Source organism: Hippopotamus amphibius, chromosome 8 (genome assembly GCF_030028045.1).
Source record: "Hippopotamus amphibius kiboko isolate mHipAmp2 chromosome 8, mHipAmp2.hap2, whole genome shotgun sequence".
NCBI lineage: Eukaryota > Metazoa > Chordata > Mammalia > Artiodactyla > Hippopotamidae > Hippopotamus > Hippopotamus amphibius.
This window is the reverse complement of record NC_080193.1, coordinates 102,028,570-102,055,366: the sequence shown is the minus strand read 5'-3', so window position 1 is coordinate 102,055,366 and position 26,797 is coordinate 102,028,570. Positions and strand designations below refer to the sequence as shown.

General features: G+C 36.5%; 2 protein-coding genes across 4 annotated transcripts in view; one reads left to right on the top strand and one right to left on the bottom strand.

Annotated features, from left to right (window-relative positions):
• Window positions 1–585: 585 nt before the first annotated feature.
• WDR12 (WD repeat domain 12) lies at window positions 586–26,797 on the bottom strand. 3 transcript variants are annotated; one of them, XM_057744276.1, is made up of 14 exons: window positions 26,487–26,797; window positions 25,673–25,720; window positions 23,395–23,489; window positions 20,806–20,900; window positions 19,902–20,008; window positions 18,123–18,238; window positions 17,136–17,290; window positions 15,545–15,590; window positions 13,771–13,856; window positions 3,896–4,036; window positions 3,668–3,773; window positions 3,370–3,502; window positions 2,562–2,634; window positions 586–978 (listed from the first exon to the last, which is right to left on the bottom strand). In XM_057744276.1, the coding sequence occupies exons 2-14, from the start codon at window positions 25,711–25,713 to the stop codon at window positions 901–903; spliced, it is 1,272 nt and encodes a 423-aa protein (XP_057600259.1). In that variant the 5' UTR covers window positions 25,714–25,720; window positions 26,487–26,797; the 3' UTR covers window positions 586–900. The 3 variants fall into 3 exon arrangements, with proteins under 3 accessions (XP_057600259.1, XP_057600258.1, XP_057600260.1); XM_057744275.1 differs by having other exon boundaries at window positions 25,673–25,932; window positions 26,487–26,795; XM_057744277.1 differs by lacking the exon at window positions 26,487–26,797 and adding an exon at window positions 26,389–26,416.
• The window catches only part of CARF (calcium responsive transcription factor), a 75,406-nt gene continuing 75,133 nt past the window's right edge, over window positions 26,525–26,797 (top strand). The window contains exon 1 of the mRNA XM_057744269.1: window positions 26,525–26,572. The gene's annotated coding sequence lies outside the window, so the exon portion shown is untranslated. The remainder of the gene's footprint in view (window positions 26,573–26,797) is intronic.

Sequence of the window (26,797 nt, the reverse complement as noted above, 5' to 3'; positions counted from 1 at the left end):
CTTTAAATATTTGGCATATATGAATTTAGGTAAATGCTAATGATATAAAAATTTTAGAATGTTTTTAATCTAATACTGACTGAAAGATTTTGTCTGAAGAATCTATTCTTACCCATATACTGGATAAGTGTGGGAGAGAGATTCCTGGTTACCATGAAATCTGTATGCTATTTCTAAAGGATTCTGACTTAGCTTTATTTTTTAAATTAAAAAAAATTTTTGGCTGCGCCACATGGCTTGTGGGATCTTAGTTCCCCGACCAGAGAATGAAGCCCGGCCCTCTGGCACTGGAAGCTTGCAGTCCTAACCACTGGACCAACAGGGAATTCCCCTGACTTATTTTTAATACAAAGTACTTCACTTAAAATATTCCAACAAATTCTTAACCAGCAATATCTACATGTTTTAATGTTGTGAATACCTACAAAGAACATTATTATCGTTAGACATAACTTATTTTACCAAACACAGATTGTATTTATAATTTTTTCTCTATTAAAATTTATTGTTTGTAGATGCTTTTTTAAAACTAACTAAAAAGTGAAGTTTCTTCCTCAGAAATAAAAATCTGAACAATTACTGTATTTTTAATATATGCTTTTATAGCATTTCAAAAGCAAATCTTAATTCAAACCAATACCTTTAAAAAAGAAATTAAAAAACTCAGTTTAATTTCAGGGGTAGAGAGTGCAGGCCATGTTTTATATTTAATAAACACAACTGTTGTATAATAAATACAAAATAAAGAAAAAGACAGTGATAACGATCATCAAGGGTGAAACAGTGCATAAACTTTAATCTAAAAGGCTGCTTCCTGCATCTGCACTGATGTAATCTGAGAATTCTCTCATCAATTTCATTTACAGAAGGAATCTCTGTAGTCAAATTTATCATTCACTTTCATGCCCCCACATGGGAAGTTGTAGGTGAATATCTGTAGGAATACAATTTATTGTCTGCTCCTCCACTCAGAAGTAACTGCATAAAGGGAAAGGAAAAACACACACACACACACACAAAAGTAAATACAATTATTTCATATGATAGCCAAACCTAATTAAATACTAATGATTCTGATTATAGAAGGAATTATGGATGAGCAATTAACTTGCATGGAGAGTTAATACTTAAATGGGCCAACTGCATCCAATTTTACTACTATATTACATATATATTACATACATACAGTATATTAAAACTTCAAAATTGAGGATTTTTAAAATTAATTAATTTATTTATTGGCTGCATTGGGTCTTTGTTGCTGTGCACAGGCTTTCTCTAGCTGCAGTGAGCAGGGGCTACTCTTCATTGTGGTGCGTGGGTTTCTCATTGTGGTGGCTTCTCTTGTTGTGGAGCACAGGCTCTAGACACGCAGGCTTCAGTAGTTGTGGCGCACGGGCTTAGCTGCTCCTCGGCATGTGGGATCTTCCTGGCCCAGGGATTGAACCCATGTCCCCTGCATTGGCAGGCAGATTCTTAACCACTGTGCCACCAGGGAAGCCCCAAAAGTGATGATTTTAAATTGGTTGAGGTGTAATATGCTATTGTACTTTCTATGAAGCATTTGCTAAGAAATGTAATAAAATTTAAAAGTTTGAAAGGTAATATAGTTTTACATATTTAAGAAAATTAAGTTTTTTACAGGATAGCAAATGAATTGTTTGCAGGTAAATGGATATTACAAATTTTTCAGATAGCCCTAGGACATGTATTTAGAAAGTGTTCTTAGGCAATAAGAGCCTATATATATAATTAAATTGTGTAATTCTTTAAGTACATTTTATAATTCAATTATATATGATTTTTCTAAGTGGGAAATACTTTGATCCAATTAGTCTGAGCAAGTTTAGGGACTTAAAACATTTCATTAAAATACTCATGACAAAAAAACTGCTTCAAAATATTCAATTTTTACTACTCCTAATATTAAAGGACAGGGACTTCCCTGGTGACGCAGTGGTTAAGAATCTGCCTGCCAATGCAGGAGACACAGGTTTGATACTTCTGGGAAGATCCCACATGCTGTAGGGCAACTAAGCCCGTGTGCCACAACTACTGAGCCTGTGTGCTGCAACTACTGAGCCCATGCACTACAACTACTGAAGCCCATGTGCCCTAGAGCCCACACATCACAACTACTGAACCTGCAAGCCACAACTACTGAAGCCATGCACTCTAGGGCCTGCGTGCTGCAACTACTGAGCCCATGTGCTACAACTACTGAAGCCTATGCACCTAGAGCCTGTGCTACGCAACGAGAAGTCACCACAATGAGAAGCCTGTGCACCGCAACAAAGAGTAGCCCAGCCCCACTCACCATAAGTAGAGAAAGCCCACGTGCAGCAATGAAGACCCGATGCAGCCAAAAAAAAAAAAAAAAAAGGACAATTTTTTTCTTCTTTAAATGAGATGTGAGATTTTATGAATATTAATGGAACTTAGAATACAGAATTATAAATATCAGATATATTGAAACTAATAACTTTGTAAACACAAACACCAGACTTATTCTGATAAAATAATGTAGCTTCCTCTCTATCAAATAACTATTAAATTCTTACCCCTGTGTCTGTCCAGTCTACACTCAGAACTTTGTCTTCATGAGCAGCCAGATCATAGAGAGGAGCCTTACAACTAAATGATGAAAATATTAATGTGTTATACGCATTTCATAGTATTAAACAAACATATATGAATAATCACTTATACTTTTCTGAAAATTTCAGTTTACCATCCTTGCCCCAATAACCACTTAATCTTTAAAATTCTGAGTATTTACTTGACTACCTCTCCTGTTTTTCTACTTGTAGAAATATGTAAATAAATTATATATGCATTCTCTTGGGGGGCCTTCTGCATATATTAGTATTGTAGCACTAACTGATGAATAAGAAAGGAACCTTTAAATTTTGATAATCTTTAAAAATATGTATTTTTATTTAATTTCCTATTACCATTTAATTTATAATTTGACCACAGTTCCATTCATTCAGGCCACTGGCCTTCTAATTCTATAATTATCATATTTATATTAAACTTCAGGATTTTTTTTTCCTATTTTATATAACAAAGTCAGAAAGATGGATTTCATAAACTTATGAATGAATATTTTTTCTTTTTTGGCAAAAGATAAGCTATCACAATTAAATTCATTCAGAACACAAAAAACACCATGTTAAACTTAATTAAGAAAACTCCTTTGATCCTGGCCTTCCTTTTTGATATCAATATGTATCATTTCAGGGTATATGATCAAGTACTTTTTTTTACCCTTCTGCTTTTGGATGGTCATTTCAGTGTTCATTTCATTTTCTCTGTATACAACAGGCAATTGATATATTTCTTTTGTAAATCATAAATAGGAATTACCTTCTTGTATCCCACAGCTTAACCATGTTATCTAAAGAACCTGAAATGAGCTGCTGCTCATGGGTAGGAGACCACTTTACTGATGTGACCCAGCCTGTATGTGAGGTTAAAGATAGCGAAACCAAAGAGCCATCTGAATAAAACAAAACAGATAACAATTATTAAATTTTAGAAAAAAGTAGGCAGAACAACCCCCACAAAAATTTGTAGAAATTTATCTTTTTATATACATCTCTAGTGAGAAGAGAAATTGATGTTATTCACTCATATTTTTCCTCCAGAGGTTTACACAACTCACCTTTTGTTCGGGGATCCCACAGTCTGATATGCCTATCTGTATTTCCAGATGCTAAACGTTTACAAAGTGGAGAATAGGAGATACAATTAAACACTTTATTTCCTGTCTGGGGGAGAAAAAAAAAAGGAAAGAACATGTAAGCAGGGTGGGCTAAAAGTAACCAACTCCTAGAAATTTACCACCTAACAGGTTGACATTAATCAGAGAAGCACTGAATTTATGTCTTACCAAAGTTGACTTAAGACTGCCAGACTCCACATCCCACACTCTAATTGTGTGGTCCCAAGAGGCACTGCAGATTTCTTCAGCATCTGACCACAGAACCGAGGAAATTGCTTCCTTGTGGCCAGAGAGGGTCACTATGGGAGTCTAGAAATGAAAGACACCCAAAAGGGAAAGCATTTTCAGTTTAGAGTAATTGAAACAGTAATAGTTATTACTTCTGAAGCCTATATGTCAGATATTTTGTCAGGTGCTTTACCTTGTATATCTTGCCTTATTTCTTCTTCTTCATAGCAAAGACATATTTTTGTTTTTATTTTATAGATGAAGACATTGAAGCTGAGAAAGATAGCCTGCCCAAGGTCATACTGCTTATGAATGGCAGATCTGAGTTTGAACTCAAATATTACTCCCAGATTTGTAGTCTTTCCTCAATATTGTTGCTTCCCCATCCACTCTATTTTTCATTTTGAGGAATATTAACAGTAATTAAATTCTCCCAGTTGACAAACATGTTATATGTAGAAGCTAGCAGAAAAAGCTCTGGGGTCAGAAAGATCTAGGTTTGAGTTGCCATTTTCTACATGACTCTTCCAGGTTAATTAATCTCAATAGATTATTCTCACCACCTCATTTCTTCAGCATCCAATCTTTAAATAATGTCCATGGCTCGTTTCTTTAAATTCCAAAATCTCTAATGTCCCTCTCAAATTATAATTGTCAAACTTGGTAAAGTGTCTGTCTTAAATACAAGGAGCACATAAAAGAAAGGGAAAGAACTCCGCAATGGGGGCCAGTTAATCTACGTTTGTAACTCTGTTACATTTAACCTCCTTAAATGTTAAGAGGGGTTATACTAGATTAGAGATCAGCAAAGTTTTTTTTGTTTTTTGTTTTTTTGGCACACAGGCTTAGTTGCTCTGTGGCATGTGGGATCTTCCTGGAGCAGGGATCGAACCTGTGTCCCCTGCATTGGCAGGCGGATTCTTAACCACTGCGCCAGCTAGGAAGCCCAGTAAAGTTTTTTAAAAAAGGTCCAGAAAGTAAAAATTTTAGCCTTTCCAGACCACATACAGTCTCTGCTGCATATTCCTCTTTGTTTTTAAAGCCCCTTAAAAATGTAAAAATCATTCTTATCTCTCTGTAGTACAACAGGCCACAGCCAAATCATCTGTTGAGCTATTGTTTGCCAACTCCTGGACCAAATGATCCCTAAGCTCTTTCTTCTAGCCCTAAAATTTTCCTGAAAGTAGTAAAGAAACCTGATAGAGGAGTGAGAAACAGAACAACCTCTGTTGTGATCCAAAACAAAAAGTAAGGCAACATAAAGATAATCCATCAGTCTCCAGGATAGGAAATGGCATGTAAAATGATGGGTAAATTTATATGAATAAGCAATCCCAGGGACTTCCCTGGTGGTGCAGTGGTTATGAATCTGCCTGCCAGTGCAGGGGACACAGGCTCGATCCCTGGTCCAGGAAGATCCCACATGTTGTGGAGCAACTAAGACTGTGCGCTACAACTACTGAGCCTGTGCTCTAGAGCCTGCGAGCCACAACTGCTGAGCCTGTGTGCTGCAACTACTGAAGCCCGTGTGCCTAGAGCCCGTGCTCTGCAACGAGAAGCCATTGCAGTAGAAGCCCCCACACCGCAACGAGTACCCCCCCATCTGCCACAACTAGAGAAATCCCGTGTGTAGCAATGAAAACCCAATGCAGCCAAATAAGTAAGTAAGTAAGTAAGTAAGTTCTCTTAAAAAAAAAAAAAGCAATCCCATTCCTAGGTATTTACCCCCCCAAAAAAATGAAAACGCAGGTTCACACAAAAAACTTTCCATAAATATTTATAGCAATTTTATTCATAACTGTCAAACTAGAAACAACCCAAATATCCTTCAATTGGTGAATGACTAAACCAACTGCTGTATGTCCATACAATCTACTGCTCAGGATTGGAAAGGAATAAACCATAATACCCAATAACTTGGATGAATCTCTCTTTGTTTTCCCCCTAAATTCATAATGTGAAAAAAAGCTTGCTGCAAAAGGCTACATACTGTGATCCCACTTATATGATATTCTAGAAAAAGAAAAATTATAGGAACAGAGATCAGACAGTGGTTGTCAGGGGATAGAAATAGAGGGGACAGGTTGACTACAAATGGGCAACATGAGTTTTAGGGGGTAGCAAACTGTTCCGTATCTTGAACGTGTAGTGGTTACACATTCTATGTATTTATCAAAAATCAAAAGCTATACACCAAAAAGAGTGAATTTTCTTATATGCACTTTTTTTTTTTTAAGGTAGAAAAGTCAACTTTGGCACTGTTACTGCAAACAAACTTCAGTAGAATAGTACTGGAGGGAAAAAAGCAATTTTGAGAGAAAATGTAGAAAAACCTTATTGTATGTTAATCTATGAAGCAAATGACCAGCAAATGAACTGATTGAGGGCATTACTCATATTAATACAAGTCAGGTATTTCAAGGGCTGGAAGTCAGGTACTAAAAAGAAATCCAGGGAGAAGATAATCACGGGGATGAGCCAAAAACTACTCGCACTCTGGTTGTATTAAAACTTCCGTTGGCCGCGCTGTCTTAGTGCTTTCCGTTCAAGGCTACTGTCTCCCCAGTCACTGCTGTGCAGCTGTGAACGTGTTACATCAGTTCATTTGTAACTGTGGCGAGCAAAAACGGATGCCCCACTTGTGATCTGCATGAAAGAAGAGCAGCGTGTGGTGATTCATTTTTTGTCATCTGAGGGTGTACCTCGTGCCGTTATTTATCAAGACCTTGTGCGCAGTATGCACAAAGTGTTTTATCACGAGGAAGTGTGTATGAATGGATAGAGAAGTTCAAGGAAGGTCACACAAGTGTTAGCCATCAAGAAGGAGCCAGATTAACTTCTGATGAAGTGAAGACAGCGGTGCATTCGTGGCTTGCAGCTCACCCTAAAACTTTTTTTAATGAGGCAATATGAAAGCTGTTGATAGATGGACAAAGTGTATGGAAAAGCAAGGCGATTATGCTGAAAAACGATGTATTTGTCTTTTCTAAAAGTTAATTAAAATAAATTCTCCAGCCAGAGTATGGATAATTTTTTACTCACCCTCATATTTTTGATATTTGTCTTATTTTGGTCTTAATAATCCAACTTTTCCTATTATTTCTAATATTCACTTCAAATAGCACTTCAAGGGTTCCTAGCATAACTTCAATCAATAATTTATGAATGCACAGATTTTTTTAAAGCCTATAAAAACCTAAATGAAAAAATGAATATACTGTGATTTCTCTCAAACAAAATGAAAAATGGAAGCAAGCTTATAAGCATACACACCTAAAAATAAAAGTTATCAGCAAGACACTGAGTGGGAGAAAATACTTATAATACCTATATCTAGCAAAGATCTTGAATCCAAAATACAAAAAGAAATCTACAGCCATCAAAACAGTATGGTACTAGCACAAAAAGTAATATAGATCAATGGAACAGGACAGAAAGCCCAGAAATAAACCCACACACCTATGGTCAATTAATCTAAGACAAAGGAGGCAAGACTATACAATGGAGAAAAGACAGTCTCTTCAATAAATGGTGCTGGGAAAACTGGACAGCTACATGTAAAAAAATTAAATTAGAACATTCTTTAACACCATACACAAAAATAAACTCAAAATGGATTAAAGACTTAACTGTAAGACCAGATACTATAGAACTCTTAGAGAAAAACACAGGCAGAACACTCTTTGACAAATCACAACAGTATCTTTTTTGATCTGTCTTCTAGAGTAATGGAAATAAAGACAAAAATAAACAAATGGGACCTAATTAAACTCAAAAGCTTTTGCACAGCAAAGGAAACCATATACAAAACAAAAAGGCATCCCACAGAATGGGAAAAATATTTGCAGAAGATGCAATCAACAAGAGATTTAATCTCCAAAATTTACAGCTCATGCAACTTAACATCAAAAAAACAAACAACCCAATCAAAAAATGGGCAGAGGACCTAACTAGACATTTCTCCAAAGAAGACATACAGATGGCCATGAAAAGATGCTCAACATTGCTAATTATTAGAGAAATGCAAGCCAAAACTACAATGAGGTAGTACCTCACACCCGTTAGAATGGCCATCATCAAAAAGTCTACAAACAATAAATTTTGGAGAGGGTATGGAGAAAAAGGAACCCTCCTACACTGTTGGTGGGAATGTAAATTGGTAAAGCCACTTTAGAGAACAGTATGGAGGTTCCTTAAGAAACTAAAAATAGAGCTACCATATAATCCAGCAATCCCACACCTGGGCATATATCCAGAGAAAAACATGGTTCAAAAGGATACATGCACCCCAATGTTCACTGAAGCACTGTTTACAATAGCCAAGACATGGAAGCAACCTAAATGTCCATTGACAGAGGAATGGAGAAAGAAGATGTGGTACATATATATAATGGATTATTACTCAGCCACTAAAAAGAATGAAATAATGCCATTTGCAGCAACATGGATGGACCTTGAGATTATCATAGTAAGGGAAGCAAGTCACAGAAAGACAAATATCACATGACATCATTCATATGTGGAATCTAATTTTAAAAAATGATACAGATGAATTTATTTACAAAACAGAAACAGATTCATGGACTTAGAGAACAAGCTTATGGTTACCAGAGGAAAGGGTAGGGAGGAAGGATAGATTGGGAGTTTGGGAATGACATGTACACACTGATATATTTAAAATAGATAACCAACAAGGACCTACTGTATAGCACAGAGAACTCTGCTCAATACTCTGTAATGACCTAAATGGGAAAAGAATTTGAAAAAGAATAGACACATGTATAACTGAATCACTTTGCTGTACACCTAAAATGAACACAGCATTGTTAATCAGCTATACTCCAGTATAAAACAAAATCATAAAGAACTCTTACAAATCAGTAAGAAAAAGATAAGTAACACACTTTAAAAAAATATGCTAAAAACATGAACAAGCACTTCAAAATTAGCTATCAAAGGGCTGGGACTTAAAATACACTGCACACCACCAGAAATCACAAAATGAGACATCTTTTAACAGTAAGTAAATGTAAACACACATTATGTGCTAAAATAAAATCAGCTGTACTACAAAACTGACCATATCAAGTGGTGATATGGATGTGGAGTAACTTTGACTCTCATCAGTGGGAGTATAAACTGATATAACCATCTTGGAAAACGTTTTGGCAGTGTTAAACATTTAGAAAGCTGAACATGTGCATACCCTGTCACTCAGCAATTCTACTCCTGCAATTCTACATATGCAGAAACGATTATATATGTACACCAAAAGACAAATATAAGAACTTTCTTAGCAACTTTATTTATGGGGGCTAAAACTGGAAACAATCTAAATGTCCATCACAGGAAGAGCGGATCAATTCTGGTATATTCATGTAATAGGATGCTGTATATTACTGAAAAGAACTATTACATGCAGTAGCATGAATGAAGTCTCACAGATATTACAAGCATACCTTGGAGATATAAAGGGTTCAGTTCCAGACCATCGCAGTAAAGCAAATATTGCAATAAAGTGAGTCACAAGAATTTTTTGGTTTCCAAATGCATATAAAAGTTACGTTTGCACTATACTGTAGTAAATTAAGTATGCAATAGCATTCTGTATAAAAGAATGTATATAACAATTAAAAAATACCTTACTGCTAAAAAATGAGTCATCGTCTGAGCCTTCAGCAAGTCATAATCTTTTTGCCTATGGAGGGTCTTGCCTCAGTGTTGATGGCTGCTGACTCATCAGTGTGGTGGCTGCTGAAGGATGGGGTGGCTGCGGCAATTTCTTAAAATAAGACAATGACGTCTGCCCCACTGACTCTTCCTTTCATGAACAGTTTCTCTGTAGCATCCCAATGCTGTTTGATAGCATTCTACCCACGGTAGAATGTCTTTCAGAACTGGAGTAAATCCTCTCAAACTCTGTTGCTGCTTCATCAACTAAGTTTAAATATTCTAAATCATTTATTATCATTTCAATAATCTTCGCAGCATCTTCACTAGGAGTTGACTCCATCTCAAGAAACCACTTTCTTTGCTCATCCATAAAAAGCACCTCATCCATTAAAGTCTTACCATGAGATGCAGCAATGCAGTCACATCTTCTAATTCTAGTTCTTTTGTTATTTCTACCACATCTATACTTACTTCCTCCACTGAAGTCCTGAACCCTTCAAAGTCATCCATGAGGGTTGGAATCGACTTCTTCCAAACTCCTGTTAATGTTGATATTTTGACCTCTTCTCAATGAATCATGAATGTTCTTCATGGCATCTAGAAACGGTGGATTCTTTCCAAAGGTTTCCAAATGACTTTGCCCAGATCCATCAGAGGAATCACTATGCATGGCAGCTATTGTCTTATGAAATTTATTTCTTAAATAATAAGACTTAAAAGTCGAAATTATTCCACAGAATGGATGCTGTGTTAGCAGGCATGAAAATAATATTAATCTTCTTGAATATCCCCATCAGAGTTCTCGGGTGACCAAGTGTATTGTCAATGAGCAGTAATGATTTTATTTATTTATTTTTTTAAAGACTTTTTTGATGTGCACCATTTTTAAAGTCTTTATTGAATTTGTTACAGTACTGCTTCTGTTTTAAGTTTGGTTTTCTGGCTGTGAGGCATGTGGGATCTTAGCTCCCAGACCAAGAATCAAACCTGTACCCCCTACACTGGAAGGCAAAGTCTCAATCACTGGACCGCCAGGGAAATCCTGAACAGTAATGATTTTTTTTTTCATTTTATTTATTTATTTTTTTTTTGAGGTACACCAAGTTCAATCATCTGTATTTATACACATATCCCCATATTCCCTCCCTCCCTCGACTCCCCCCCCCCCACCCTCCCCGTCTCAGTTCTCTAAGGCATCATCCATCCTCGAGTTGAACTCCCTTTGTTATACAGCAACTTCCCACTGGCTATCTATTTTACAGTTGGTAGTATATATATGTCTATGCTACTCTCTCACTTCGTCTCAGCTTTTTAAAAAGAATCTTTTTTTTTCTTTCTGAGCAATAGGTCTCAACAGTGGGCTTAAAATACTTAGTAAACCATGTTTTAAACAGATGTACTGTTATCCAGTCTTTGTTGTTCCATTTATAGAGCACAGGCAGAGTAGATTTAACATAATTCTTAAGGGCCCTCGGATTTTTGGAATGGTAAATGAGCACTGGCCTCAACTTCAAGTCACCAGCTGCATTAATTGCTAACAAGTGTCAGCCTATCCTTTGAAGCTTTGAAGCCAGGCATTAACTTCTCTCTCATGAAAGTCTTAGATGGCATCTTCTTTCAAAAGAAGGCTGTTTTATCTGTTTTGAAACACTGTTGTTTAGTGTAGCCAGCTTCATTAATTATCTCAGCTAGATCTTCTGGATAACTTGCTGCAGCTTCTACATCAGCACTTGCTGCTCCACTCTGCACTTTTACATTACGAAGACTGCTTTCCTTAAACCTGTTGAACCAACCTCTGCTACCTTCAAACTTTTCTTCTGCAGCTTCCTCACTTCTCTCAGCCTTCATAGGATTAAAGTGAGTAGGGTCTTGCTCTGGAGTAGGCTTTGGTTTAAGGGAATGTTGTGGCTGGTGTGATTTTCTATCCAAACCACTCAAACTTTCTCCATGTCAGCAACAAGGCTGTTTCACTTTCTTATCATTTGTGTGCTCACTGGAGTAGCACTTTTCATTTCCTTCAAGAACGTTTCCTTTGCATTCACAACTTTGCTAACTGGCATAAGAGGTCTAGCTTTTTGGCCTCTCTCAGCTTTTGACATGCCTTCCTCATTAAGCTTAATCATTTCTAGCTTTTTATTTAAAGTGAGAGACAGACTCTTCTTTCACTTCAACACCTAAGAGTCCACTGTAGGGTTTTTAATTGGCCTAGTTTTCAATATTATGACTATCAGGGAATAGGGAGGCATGAGGGGAGAGAGAGAGATGTGGGAACGACTGGTCGGTGGAGCAATCAGAACATACACATTTACTGATTAAGTTTGCTGTCTTATATGGGTGTGATTCATGGTGCCCCAAAGCAATTACAATGGTGACATCAAAGATCACTGATTACAGATCATCATAACTAATATAATAATAATTTAAAAGTCTGAGCTATTGTGAGACTTATCAAAGTGTGACACAGAGACACGAAGTGAATAAATGCTGTTGGAAAAATGGTACCAAGACACTTGCTTGACACAGTTGCCACAAACCTTCAATGCGTAAAAAATGCATTATCTGCAAAGTGCAATAAAACGAGGTATGCTGGTATATGAAGTTTAAAACTAGGTGAAATCAATCTGAGACAATATAAGTCAGAACAGTGATCACTTTTGGGAGGCTACTGATTTCAAGGGTGCCTAGAGGGAATCTTCTAGGGCGTTGGCAATTTTCGATGTTTTAATTTGGATCGTGCTTACTTGGGTATACACAACTGTAAAAATTCACTGAGCTGTACACTTAACCACATGTGTGCTAAACTTCAATTAAAATAAAGGTTAAAAAGGCCACCTTATGAGTAAAGAATTTTGACAATTCAAGAAGTCTTTTTCTACTCAGATATATTCTTTAAAGACTGATCAAAGATGTGCATCAATAAATTACCACTGGCACATTATCCAACTGGTAAGGAAGGCATTTACAGCTTTAATTTGTCCTATGAGACAAGCAGTAAGGAAGCTGAGTTGCCGCCAGATCACTCCACTTGCAATTCAGCAGTCCATGTTTAAACATATAAATTATAAATCGCTACTTTCAGTTGGAAACAGTAAGTGCTCCTGTTTAGTGCAGTTTTTCTGAGTTTGATGAATCATTTATGATCACACTTTATTCCTCATTTCCAACAGTTTTTATAAGATACCTTGTTATTGGTGACTGCAAGAAATAACGTGCAGATGTGTGCCTGGTTTACTGCACATCCATTATGGCTGTTAGAAAATGAATTAAAAATATGATTTCCTAAATCTGACTCAGAATTGTTCTTTTCATTAAGTATATTAATACAGGTCAGATCATATTATGACAAATATCCTTCTATTTATCAAATAGAATCTAGCAAATTTAGCAAATAATCCAGATGAACTGAGTTTGATTTAATTGGATCTAACAGCGAAACGACAGAATCAAAACCTCAAACTCTTGGTTTCTAGTGATTTAGGAGATATACTAGAATTATATCTTCAGTGTATGAAACATTATTATTATTACTATTTTTTAAATTGAAGTATAGTTGATTTACAATGTTGTGTTAGTTTCTGGTACACAGCAAAGTGATTCAGTTATATATCCTTTTTCAGATTCTTTTCCATTATAGTTTATTACAAGATATTGAATATAGCTCCCTGTGCTATATAGTAGGACCTTGTTGTTTATTTATTTTACATATAGTAGCCTGTATCTGCTAATCCTAAACTTCTAATTTGTCCTCCCCCCACCTTTTCCCCTTTGGTAACCATAGGTTTTTCTATGTCTGTAAGTCTGTGAAACATTATCATTAAACAGTCAGGTAATGAGAAACTTCACTTAGTGCAAGCTTTACCAATTAAAAGATCCTACTTTAAAATTCACCATGAGATCAAGTATAATAGCTAAATAATCAACCTACCAATCTGTAAGCCTAGCTCAATGCAACAACATTCAATAATTCAAATAAATGCAGACAAGTATTTATAATAAAAATTTACAAATCTATTGGAAGAAAGCCTAATTATGATTGAAGCAGCAAGACAAGATAAAAGGAAATTAAATATGAACGATTATATCAACATATATTTGTCAATAAAGACCTAAGCTAAGTACCATCAGTTCTCACAAATACTTACCCTTGTTAGTCCCAACTGCTCTGTTTTCTGTTTCTTTCGTGGTCGGTTTGTGGATTCTTCCATTTCATCTTCTTCATCTGTAGGGACTGTATCACAGAGAATTAGATTTGACAGATTTAAAGTGTAAGGTGAATATTAACTACAAACAGTCTCAAAGAATTCTTATATTTCTGGGTATATACTTTCTCTAATGTTATCTCAACTGGTTATGGAATGTGTATTTCTCCTTATTCTGGTTACTGGAAAATTATATATAAAAACAATACCTGGGTTACCAATCTTCCAAAAGGGGAAAGCAAAAAATAAAGTACATTAAAATTCTAAATCTAGGGATTTCCCTGGTAGCGCAGTGGTTAAGATCCAGAGCTCACAATGCAGGGGGCCCGGGTTCAATCCCTGGTCAGGGAACTAGATCCCACATGCATGCTACAACTAAGAGTTTGCATGCCACAACTAAGGAGCCCAGGAGCCGCAACTAAGGAATCTGCCTGCCGCAACCAAGACCCAGTGCAACCAAGTAAATAAATAAATATATTAAAAAAAAAAATTCTAAATCTAACCAGTTTGGTATCTTATTAAGATTATCATTATGAATATTCATCACTTTACCATATCTATGAAAAGTTGTTTAACTGTTAGTTGTGGGAGAGTTCTGACCAGCTTGCATTTATATTATGAAGAAGGGAATGACATGGTAAATAAACATGTTAAAAGGACATACATTCCAGCCATGTTTATTCTTCTTGACTATTTCATTTTTCTAATAATAAGTTAAAAGTGTTTCATAGATAGTTATTTTTTTTATTTAAAAAAAAAAACTGTTACCAATCATTTGGCTAGGTAGCAAACCCAGATAAAAAACCCACAGATTTTAATGTTTTGTTAACTGTTTTATAAATGTCATGTGCTTTTCCCAAATTAGACTATAAGCACCTCGAGGGTAACAACTAATCATATATAATATCTCATCTACCCAGCACCAAAAAGTATTTCACAAAAGGAAAAATTCCTACACAAACAACTTTCTGCCTCAAAACTGTTTGCTTTAAGGACTTTTGGAAAAATCAACTGAAATGGATTTATATTTCCTGCCATCTTACACACAATTATTTAAACCTGTTTAAGCTTTTCTTGATTATAACTCTCCCTCCCCAACTCTACTCTGTGAACTGTAATTAGGGTATTGCACAGTAATATAGCAATTTCTGCAGAAGTAACAGAGGTATTCTGGTCTGTTTACCCGTGCAATAAATAGTTCTGTACTACTACACTTTAAAATACATGTGGGATTCCCCCTTCTTTTTTTCTAGCAGTGTCCTCTTACTACGGTTCCTTCTAATCTGTTTTGAAAGCAAGAAATTAAGCTCAGTAAAATTGTATTTAAAAAAATTTTTTTAAAGTAAACCAGCTTAACTAAGAAATTTCTCTAATAGTAAACTGTATCAAAATGACTCAGAAGGTAATTTGTTTATTTCCAGGTTTCTGAATACGGGAATTCTGAGAACTAAGGCAGTTATGTCCCACTGCACCAGACATGTTACGGCTCCTAGCAGGGATTCTGAGATGTTGTCCAATAAATAAGGGAGTGGTGGGGTAGAAAAACATTCTGAAACACAAAGAAATATACTAATTTTCCTCTATACTATAGTGCTTTATTTGTGACCTAAAAAAGATCTGGTCCTTTTTTTTATGGCAAGATATGGGCTAAAAAGTCTTTTTTTTCACTGAAATTCTTGAAATATCATTAATAAGTCAAAGTGGAAGAAATATTTACCTGTAGACCAAATCTTCAGCATCTTATCCCAAGAGCCACTGCAAAACTAAAAAAAACATATATGAAGGTAAAAAGAGAATGCAATATAATCCATCATATAATTTGCCTGGTTTTTTTCTGCTATTTAACTTGAAACTTTTACTTTGCCCTGAAATTCTTACTACTATGGCATCATCTATCTGCCTATCTTCCTAGCCTCTGGGAAGCTGTACCCTCAATCTCTGGTAACTGAAAGAGCTACCATTCTTATAGGGCCCGTACCCTGGCCATGGTTGCTTAGATCAGGGTGGGCAACTGACTGACACTGTGCCAACAGGCTTCTTCCTCCTTCAGAGCCTTTTTTTGAAAACTTGCGTTCCAGAGAGTTGAAGTTACTCTTTTTCCAGGGACAGATAGTCTAGGAGGTAAAACCTGGGAATACTGAAGGCGAGGTTTTATTGTCATTTGGAGAAAGCTAGTTTGAGGTGAGAGAATGAAGTCAATTTGGGGAGACAAGAGAGGGAGGAGGTCTGCTGGCCACATGCAAGCCTCTACTCCACTGGCTCCTGAGACCCAAATGCATCATCACCCTGTTCGTGATGTGCTTCATCACTCTTTCCTTGGATCTTTTAAGCTAAAAAAGTTCAGGATGAGTCTCTCATAGCCCAAACACAGGGTACAGTTAAGTCACTTAAGTTTGGACTCAAAAACATGTAAACTTTCTTTATGGCTCAATATGAATACTCATAAGTTTTTACCTCTGAATGCAGAAATGTCCTCTGTTATGCTAACTGGCAAAGAAATGCTGAAGAAACACACAAGTCTAGAATACTTCATTGTGGTTTGGAGAATTTTCAAATGGTAAGAATTTGTAACGCCTCTTAAGTAGATACTGTATTGCCCTCATGGTTTGTTTTTACTACCTTTTACCATTTTAACATGATAAAGAGTAGATCAGCAATAAGAGCAAAACAACTTCAATTAACACAAGCTCTAGTATATGCTAAATCTTAGGTGATCAGCTAGACATTTTCAATTGATGACAGCACTATGAGTAGCTGAAGGAATGAAAATGCCAATCATTATGATTTAAGGTTACATAAAGAAATTACTTGTTTATCTGAATTCTTAAAATTTCTTCCATTTAGTCAGAGAGAGAAAAGCAAATATCATATATTAAAACATATATGTGGACTATAGAAAAATGGTGCAAATCAACCGGTTTGCAAAGCAGAAATAGAGACACAGATGTAGAGAACAAACATATGGACACCAAGTGGGGAAAGCGGGGAGGGTTGGGGGGGAATGAATTGGGAGATTGGGATACCAAATTGTACACTCTAAATATATACTGTTTATTGTCTTGTTAACTGTATCTCAATAAAAGTTCTTAAAAAAAAATTTCTTCCATTCATATAATATTTTAAACCAGAGATACCTAGAGTGAGGGAATGACTCTTTATATCTCTTATTATATGAGTATTTACATATTCTTTAGCCACCAGTTGTTATGAAAGTAGGCTGATCACAGTGACTTTATGTAGAAAATAATTTTTTTGCACAAGGTCAAATTCTATTTGAACACAGTACTAATAACACAATAGCTACTTACTTTGGTTCCTGTGCTATTAACAGCTATAGAATCCACACTGCCAGCATGACCCCTGCAGCAGTGCAGGGCTCTCACTTTGTTTCTCTCTACATTCCACTCCCATAAGAGAATAGTCTGATCCATAGAGGCACTCAGTAGCAGGCAAGACAGACTGTCTGAAGAAAGGAGAACAAAAGAGTAAGAAACAAATTAGTACAAAAATTTTAAATAGTGTTCTGAAACTAAAGAAGTGAATTTTTTGTGGTTGTTGAGAAAGACGTTAAAAAGGTAAAAGGCTTACATAGCCACCTTTGAAAAAAGAAGCTAGCTTACGGTGTAAAGGGACGATTCTTCAAAAATACTATAGGGGGGACTTCCCTGGTGGCGCAGTGGTTAAGAATCCGCCTGCCAGTGCAGGGGACACGGGTTCAAGGAAGCCCTGGTCCGGGAAGATCCCACGTGCCACAGAGCATCTAAGCTCTGTGCACAACTACTGAGCCTGCGCTCTAGAGCCTGCGAGTCACAATGAAGAGTAGCCCCTGCTCACCACAGCTAGAGAAAGCCTGCACGCAGCGACGAAGACCCAACACAGCCAGAAATAAAAAAGTTAAAAAATTAAAAAAAATACTATAGGGACTTCTCTGGTGGTCCAGTGGTTCGGACTGCGCTTCCACTGCAGGAGGCATGAATTTGATCCCTGGTTGGGGAACTAAGATCCTGCATGCCATGCAGCGAGGCAGAAAAAAAAACAACTATAAGAGATATGCATTTAATACACTCAATATTAACTTGAAAATGTACATTATGGTATAATTTTAGGATTCACTTCTATTGATTTATGGATTTTTTTAATATATGTCTTTTCTTGGACACTATATTTTTGAAAGACCCCATAATAACTGAGGCATGAGACATTTCCTATCCATCCTCATTCTGCCCCAGCATCGAAAATGGTTATTTCCAATTCCTTATCCAGGATTCCTCTCAGTTTAGGCAAAGAGTCCTAACCTTTTTTCACCCAGGCCACATCTTTTACAACGTCTGTATGTCCCACAATTGTCATTATTGACTTTCCTTCCAAGGACCAGATCCGAGAAGTCTTATCATAAGAACCAGTTAAGATCCTATGAGGAGAAAAAAAAATCCTATGAAATACAAAAAGCAGCTTTTCAAACCCTGAAATCAATTATATTTCTAAAGCAATGATAAAGTAAACCTTGAGGATTATATTTTTAAACTCTAATATAAAGATTAAGATTTCAAAACACAATAGAATAAATCAGAATATGTTACATTTGGCTTTTCCTAACCTCCTAAAAATAAAAAACTGATAAACCCTAGATTTCATTTTTATTATTGCTGTAAAATACTACCACTCCCAGGGAAGCTAAGTGAATTGTTTGAAAAGCCTAACAGTCCTTTGTATTTAACCAGTGAAAACCATTAAATAGAAAATCAGTAGAACCATTTAAAGTTAAACCAGTAAAAACATAGCTATGTAATAACACCAGGGAGACATTCTTCGAAAGTAAGCTCCTACTATGATCCATTCTTGAGGTGTTTGTCAACAGTAAGGTCAGTGGGGGTTTGCTCTGAACCCCCCTTCTTTTTTTTTTCCCCATGCTGAATCTAGACTTCATTTAATTTTTAGCTCTTTATTGAAGTATAATTGCTTTACGCAGTTGTGTCAGTTTCTGCTGTAAAACAAAGTGAATCAGCTGTATTTTTACATATATCCCCATATCTCCTTGCTCCTGTGACTCTTTCCCACCCTCCCTATCCCACCCAAGTCATCACCTATTATCGAGTTGATCTCCCTGTGTTATGTGGCAGCTTCCCACTAGCTACCTATTTTACATTTGGTAGTATATATATTTCAATGCTACTCTCTCACTTGGTCCCAGCTTCCCCTTTGGCCCCCACCCCGTGTCCTCAAGTCTGTTCTCTACATCTGCATCTTTATTCTTGCCCTGTCAATGAGTTCATCAGTACCATTTTTTTAGATTCCATATATATGAGTTAGCTTTCTCTTTCTGGCTTACTTCACTCTGTAAGCCAGAAAGGCTTATAGGTCCATCTACCTCACTACAAATAACTCAATTTCATTCCTTTTTATGGCTAATATCCCACTGTACATATGTGCCACATCTTCTTTATCCATTCATCTGTTGATGGGCATTTAGGTTGCTCCCATGTCCTGGCTAATGTAAATAGTGCTGCAGTGAACATTGTGGTACATGTGTCTTTTTGGATTATGGTTTTCTGAGGGTATATGCCCAGTAGTGGGATTGCTGGGTCATATGGTAGTTTTATTTTTAGTTTTTTAAGGAAGCTCCATACTGTTTTCCATAGTGGCTGTACCAATTTACATTCCCACCAACAATGCAGGAGGTGAACCCCTCTTCTTGATTCCAGTCTGCCCTTCTCAACCCTAAAGTAGCATGATCTGTATCTACAGGGTAGTAGGCTAGGAGATTTGTGGCTAGAAAAGGGCTTTTTTTTCCCTCTGTAAAACAAATTATACTTTTGGTCTCAAAAGCAACGTAAATAAATGCCCTAAGAGACATGACCTATTCAGAAGACAAATGTCACTACAACATCTTGGGACAGAAAAGAAAACCTTCTAATAGATACATTTCTTCTTGACTACACTAAATTTAAAGGTCTTTGGCATAGGCATGATTTATATATATATCACAAAATTACTTTCACAAAGAATAGGTAATCAGAGAAAAATATTCAGGTAGTACACTTAAAATGGATACAAGAACGTTCATCTGGCAGTACCATTCCTCTGCCCCTTCAACTGCACTGATCCAGTCATCGTGGAACAGGCACTGTTCTGGCTGCGGTGCAGTATACTTCTCCACATACTCTAGTTCCACAACCTCTTCCTAGTCACAGAGGAAAACCAGAAATCAATCAGGTGGTGCAGTTTTTAAATGGTACATTATGAAAATAAAGGACTCCCCTCCAGTTTAATTTATCTCCTTCATGTAATTCCCCTTCAGAATCCAGAATTTTGGAGCCACATAAAAAGTGAAAAACTTTATTTGACCTATTAGTATGCTAAGAGTAATATTAAGAAATATTAATGACTTCGGAAAACTTATGCTAAAGTGGAAAAAAAAGAATTTAAGAAAACCATAAAATCATAAAAGCATATTGTTTAATGGATACAGAGCTTCTGTTTAGGATGATGAAAAAATTTTGGAAATAGACAGTGGTGATGGTTGCACAATATTGTGAATGTACTTAATGCCACCGAACTGTACACTTAAAAATGGTTAAAAGATAAATTTCATGTATATTTTACCACAGTTCCAAAAATTGCCCCAATCATAGAAGCAATTATAAATTATTTTAAATTATAAAAGCAATACTAAGGAAAGTTTGAAAACTAAAGGGGCAATCACTATAAATCATGACAACCTAACACTTACGGCTATTCCCTTTCTTGAAAACTGTTCCACAGATATGAAGTTCATTCATCTGCACTTCTTGAATAATACTCTTAGAAGAAAAGAGGGAATTTAAAAATTGCATATATAGAAACTGAGGTTCATATTTCTAGAAAAAAATATGAAAAGGCTCTTGGTTCCTGTAGATTCAGGCTGATTCTAAATGGAGTTTTCCTATATTACCTGGTAATACCTTAAGTAAAATAGAGCAGGTAAGCATTTGAACTTACTGATGAGATGTTTTCCAGTTCCATGTGTTTGAACAAGGGCATTCGCAGAAACTGGCCCTTGATAAGGAAATCAAACTCCACATGTTTGTGGCACTCTAAAGAAAATACATGGTAAAATTATCACTATTAGGACCTAAAGTGGTATTGGCAGAGGTAAATTAGAGACCCCAAAACAAACAGGAACCTATTATCCCAGTGTGGCCTCCAAGTTTCTCCAGAATTTCTCCATGGCACAATCAGATCACATATTCCAGTGTATTATATGATTTTTAAGAACAGAAATACTCTGTTCTGTTGGTACAATATTTTTATTGCTGATGGTGTAATCATTTTGATTAAAGAATACTTTTGTATTGTAAGAAAAATCGCAAATATATGCAAAAGTAGAAATAACATAATGAATCCTCATTCCCATCTTTTACCAACTCATGGACAATCATCTGTACTCCCCCCTCCACTCTCTTGCTGGTTATTTTAAAGCAAACCTCAGAAATGATGTAATTTCATCTGTAAATGCTTTTATCCCTAAAGTATAAAGACTAAAAAAAGTCACAATGTTAAAAATATAACATTAATTCTTCCTTTTAATATCATAAAGCCAGTCAATGTTCATATTTCCTTGTTTCATAAAAGTGTTTTTACAGTGAGCTTTTCAGAATCAGCATCCAAAGTTCTCATATTATATTTAATTAATATCTTTACATTTGATTAGTATATTTATCAGTTCTCCCTCCTTTTCTCCCCTTCCTTTTATTTGCTGAAGAAATCAGGTCACCTTGTAGTATTTCTTACATTCTGGCTTTGGTTGATTACATCTCCAAGGTATCCTTTAACATGTTCCTCTACCACCTATATACAACCTATACAGTAGGCAGACCTAAATGCCTGATTAGATTTTGGGTTTCTTTTTGGCAAGAATATTTACACACAGTATTGTATTTCCTATCGTATCTCATTAGGAAACACACTATCTCACGGTGTCTCTTTTTCTACTAAGATCTAGCTCTGTGTTCAGATGATGTCGGTCTGATCCCAGCCATCATAACATTAGCCTTTTACCTAATCAATGGCTTTAGTAGCTATTGATAATCACTTCTTAAATCCACTATTTCATTTGGAGTTACAAAATGCTAAAAATTCTTCATTTTTTTCTGATTTATTAGCTATAATCCTTCTTAAACAAGAATCCCTTCACTGACTCTTCGTTACTTTTTAAAAATGTGAATCATTTGCATCTTCAACTCAAGTGCAATGACTCAGTTAATCAATTTATACAAAAAGACAAATCAATGTTCATCTACAAGTTTAGAAAAATATGCAAATATTTGGGTAACAACAAACAGCCATACGTTAGTATTGCAAAGCGTCTATGCAAGAAAATAATTCTTATTCTAGTTCAGAGTTTTTCAACAAGTAGAATATGTGACATCTTTGAAATTCAGAAAACTAACTATGCATCAGAATCTCTATACTACATCCATGAAGAAAGACAAGAACTGATAGGAAATGCTCTGTATCTCTGTGTCAAGAACTGTACCTTGCTAGCAATGAAAAGACCTTGTCCCCCTGCAAAAAAAGTTGTTAAAAACATCTTAAACTTAACAAAAAGTTATAAGATTATTTGAAAATGAAAGGGAAAATATTTTAGGCATTAGTTTATAATCCTTACCTCCCCATTCCTCCAACGAGGGTAGAATCAAAGAGCTTTAAAGTATCAGAAACATCTGCATAAAAATATGCTTGCCTCTAAATTATGGCTCCATTAACAACTTTTTGTTTAAATCTTTTACTGTATATATAGTTTCACTACTTTTTAAAGAAACATCTTATTATAGAAAATGCCAAACATACACAAAAGTGGAGAATAACATAATAAAACTTCCCATACCCATCACCCAACTTCAACCATTATCAACTTATGACCAGTCTTGTTTGATCAATATTTTTGCATACATAGTTCATATTAATTTATGGGCTAAAATTTATAGTCATGTAATAGCATATGTTTAATACGCTATTTATATATTTACATCTTTATAAATGTTTTACTTTATACTGTGGCATGCTTATAAATGTCTGTTTTATCCATTATTTTTTAAATGAATTTTAAATACTTAAATAAAATACTAGTATTAATATTGGCATTTGTTATTATACAAAAGAAATACTCAAATACAGATATGCTTCATAGAAGTATAGTAACTGAGGCCCAACCACCAAGATGCTTGTTCTATATCTTCCCAATCTAGCCCTCACAATGTCTTCATTACCTTTACATCACAACTTCTACGCTAAAATCTTTATTCCTAAATCTCAACCACCTTCTCTCCATATTGCCTTAAAAGCAGATTAAACTGAGTTTTCTTTTTCCTGAAAACTTATTTCAAAGCATTTTTCAAAGTATCATGAAAAAAACCAGTATCATGTAGCAGGGAAATCCATGCTATAATTTATAAATTTTAGCATTATAAAATGCATGCAGTATTATAAAATAATGCCCCCAAAGGGCTATAAATAACAATGTGATATATTTTAGCCTAGTTAGTGTCACTGTGCCCTCTCTTAAATTTTTAGAGTATATATACCCACCATTTTTGGCCTCCAGCAATTTATTGATGATGTTACTAAGGTCAGCAATTTCAGAGGCTGCAGGTATCGAAAAGGGAACATCATCTACTGCATATCTATAAAAAGGAAATGATACATCAAATTAAGTATATAGATATTTTAACAAACGTGCATTTATTCATTCAACAAACATTTACTGGGTATCTAATACGTGCCAGACATTTTGCTGCATGGGGTTAACAAAAAGTGAATTAACCTGTGGTAACTGTTCTTTGAAAGGGTTAAAGTCTGATAATCAAATACAAGGAAACTATGTAAGAACAATGTCATAACTAATATATAAAATGGGGGAACAAGAAAGCGGTAGGTCATTTCAACCAGAGAAAAGGAGGATGGGAGAGCAGAGTCTGAAAGGATGCAAACAAAGATCACTTGTACACTACATCTAGAAAAGTGAGTTTTTGCCAGATGAAATGGGGCGATACAGAAAGAAGGGGCACAGGAAAACAGGGAGGGCAGAAAAAAAATTGCTGTAAGGTCTGAATTAAGGCTATATTTGTGGGGAATGTAAAAGTTTCAAAAGATATTAAGGTAGAACTTACAGGGCTCATGCAGACATGCTATAATAAATCTCTTTTTGCCACAATGGGAGTGGGGGGTGGAGGCGTCAAATCTTGTGAAAACGTCGATTCTAAATCAGTAGGTCTGACACAGAGTCTGAGATTCTGCTTTTTCTAACCAGCTCCCAAGTGATGCTGATACTGCTGGTCTTCAATATACACTTTGAGTAGTAAGGCTATAGTTATATACTTATCATGCTCAAAACAGTAAGAAGTTATTTAGGTTCTCCAAAAGGTAACAAACCTAGACAATGAAAGTTCTGGTTTACTATTTTGGGCAATAAGATGAGGGGGCAAAAAACAGCATAATTCACATAATGCATATATATTCATATATATGCATATGTAAATTATACACATATATGTGAATAAATCTACTTCCCTCCTCATTTTACTGATCAGAACATATTATGTGAAAGGAAGAAGCAAGAAGTTTAATTTCTAGGTTTTGTTTGTTTGAAAATCTAAACATATAAACACAAACACATACACACATATAGTACACATATACAACGTTTACCCATTTATCGAAGGGGTTAAAATACAGTGCTCTAATATTTCCTAAAACTTCACGTGAAATCAACAATAATCTCCATAAAACTTTTCATTAGAAAAAATACAGTGGTCATGCTATTGCCTCCCCATATTCCTTTATAAGTATTTAGACTAAGTATATGTACTCATCTGTATTAATAACACAATTTATGTATACTGTAAACAGCAATACAAAATCAGTGAATATGATTTACCAGGTCAGCTCACAAAGTTACCAACACAGAATCAAAAATGTAATCTTAATTGAGGTGGGAGTTTTTTAGTTTATAGTTGACATTAGCTTGTTACTACAACAAATATTTTTTATCAGTACCAGATGAACTTGACAAACATTTGTTGACTCAGTCAATCCAAGAAGTGTAACACAGTCCCTACCATCAAGAGACTTACAATACAGTTGAAAAGACCAGGCGAACACAAAGAAAAGTTAATTAATAGTGTAATATACGCCACAAAGCAGAATATAATTAGGTTTCAAATGATTGCTACATATCTGGGGACCATTTGTAAAATCTGTAAAATGTTTATGTACGTATAGATATACACAAACGTACATATACACACACAGATATGCATACATGCAGATGTATGTATATAAATACACAAATCTGTAACTGAAAGTGACTTCACACTCATCAAAAATCAGTTCTACCAACTCCCTACTGGGAGCTCCACTTTCCAACCTGGTTTAGAAAAGCATCGTCTGTCACCAACTTAAGAAAATGAAGTTGTGCTCTCAGACACTGTGAAACACCACTAGCAGACAGCCTATAACGACTTGGTCCGTCGTTCACTGTTCAATTACATAATATATGCATATTATGCACTTCATTCAGGAAGCAAACCTGAAGCCCTTCGGGTCCCTCTACACTCACAATTCAAATTATATGCAGCCTGAGAAGCTAGGCAGGAAGGATCGGTGATCCATGGGAAATCCTCTCAAGGTACCGCTTCCACTTCAGCGGAAAACGCGCTCAAGCGAGGAATCCAGCCAAAAATAAGGAAAAAGTGAACTGACGGCGAAGACCACCAGGGATGCACAAGGTCACACCGAAGTGGTCGTTTGAAAGGATCCCGGGGAGGGGGAGGAGAAGGGGGAAGAGAAAGGGAGTACGCTTACTTACTTCTTGTTGTCAGTGAAGAAGCGTGTCTGGAGCTGAGCCATGGCTTGCCTACAGAAACGTAAGGGCAACAATCAGACAACTGGCGCTCTGGTCTCTCAGGATGACAAAAAGAGGCAGCTCAAAATTAGACTGCACGTGTCAGAGAAAAGCTGCAGTCGAACACTGCGCTTCCGCCTTCTTTCCTCGGGCCTTCTCAGCCACAAGGCACCACGATGCTCCCCTTCCACAAGGCTCAGCCCACAGACATCAACTACCTATTCCTAGATGTAGGAGTCATCGATTAGTAAAGCACAGTCTTAAAGGCGGCGCGTCCCTTTAATCTTTCTGTATTTTTTAAAAGTATAGTTAAGCTTGCGCTCGATTATGAAGATACAGAGAGGCCCAATTCAAATCGGCTTCTCCTCCCTCTCTCTCTTTTTAAATGTTAACAGGGTATCCTTAGTCCCGATAATTCAAACACACCCCCTAGATACTACAACCCCCAGAAAGCAGCGCTTCTCAGACGCTGTCACCACTGGGAATCGTAGTCTTTTTTTTTTTCCCACGCTGCCCTCAGGCTATCTTATTCGCATTAAACCCTTCCCGACTCCAGCCAAATGATCTATTATATTTCCTCTGCCTTCAGCTTCCATTCACTAAAGCCTTCCCAGGTTTATTTTCTCAAGCATCCTCCCAGCCAGACTCTCACTCTACCGAGATTTTTCTCGGGCTCTCACCACTAGCTTCAGGCTTTAGATCCAGGTGAGAGGCGGGGATACAAAAACCAGAGCGAATCAGAAAGGAAACGCGCGACGGTGGCCGACAGCGGCCTTACCTCAGGCGACGGCAGTGCGCGCGCCCGGCGGGGTGCGCCTGCGCACTGTGCTGGTCTGCACGGCGGGGCCTCGGAGCCAAGACGAGGTTGAGTAGACTCGTTTTGAATTTTCTCCCCTCTGCTCCAGCACTTTGTGGACTTCCCTTCTCGCCCTGTAGGGCGCTCGGCGGCGGGACTGGGGGAGTCGGAGGTTTGGCAGAGCTGCCTGCGCCCACGGACGCCACCTCCCAGCCCCCCTTTCTTCTTGCCGCCTCTTCCTCCTCCTGTCACCTCCCGACCTGCCCGGTCCCCGGGCCCCCGCCGGCCCCCGC

Excerpts from the sequence above, each read along its gene's own strand:
- WDR12 (XM_057744276.1), bottom strand. The coding sequence starts at position 25,713 with ATGGCTCAGCTCCAGACACGCTTCTTCACTGACAACAAGAA. Across the intron at positions 20,901-23,394 it reads ATTGCTGGAGGCCAAAAATG|AGTGCCACAAACATGTGGAG; the intron begins GTGGGTATATAT and ends TATTTTCTTTAG. Across the intron at positions 979-2,561 it reads TAGACTGGACAGACACAGGG|TTACTTCTGAGTGGAGGAGC; the intron begins GTAAGAATTTAA and ends CCCTTTATGCAG.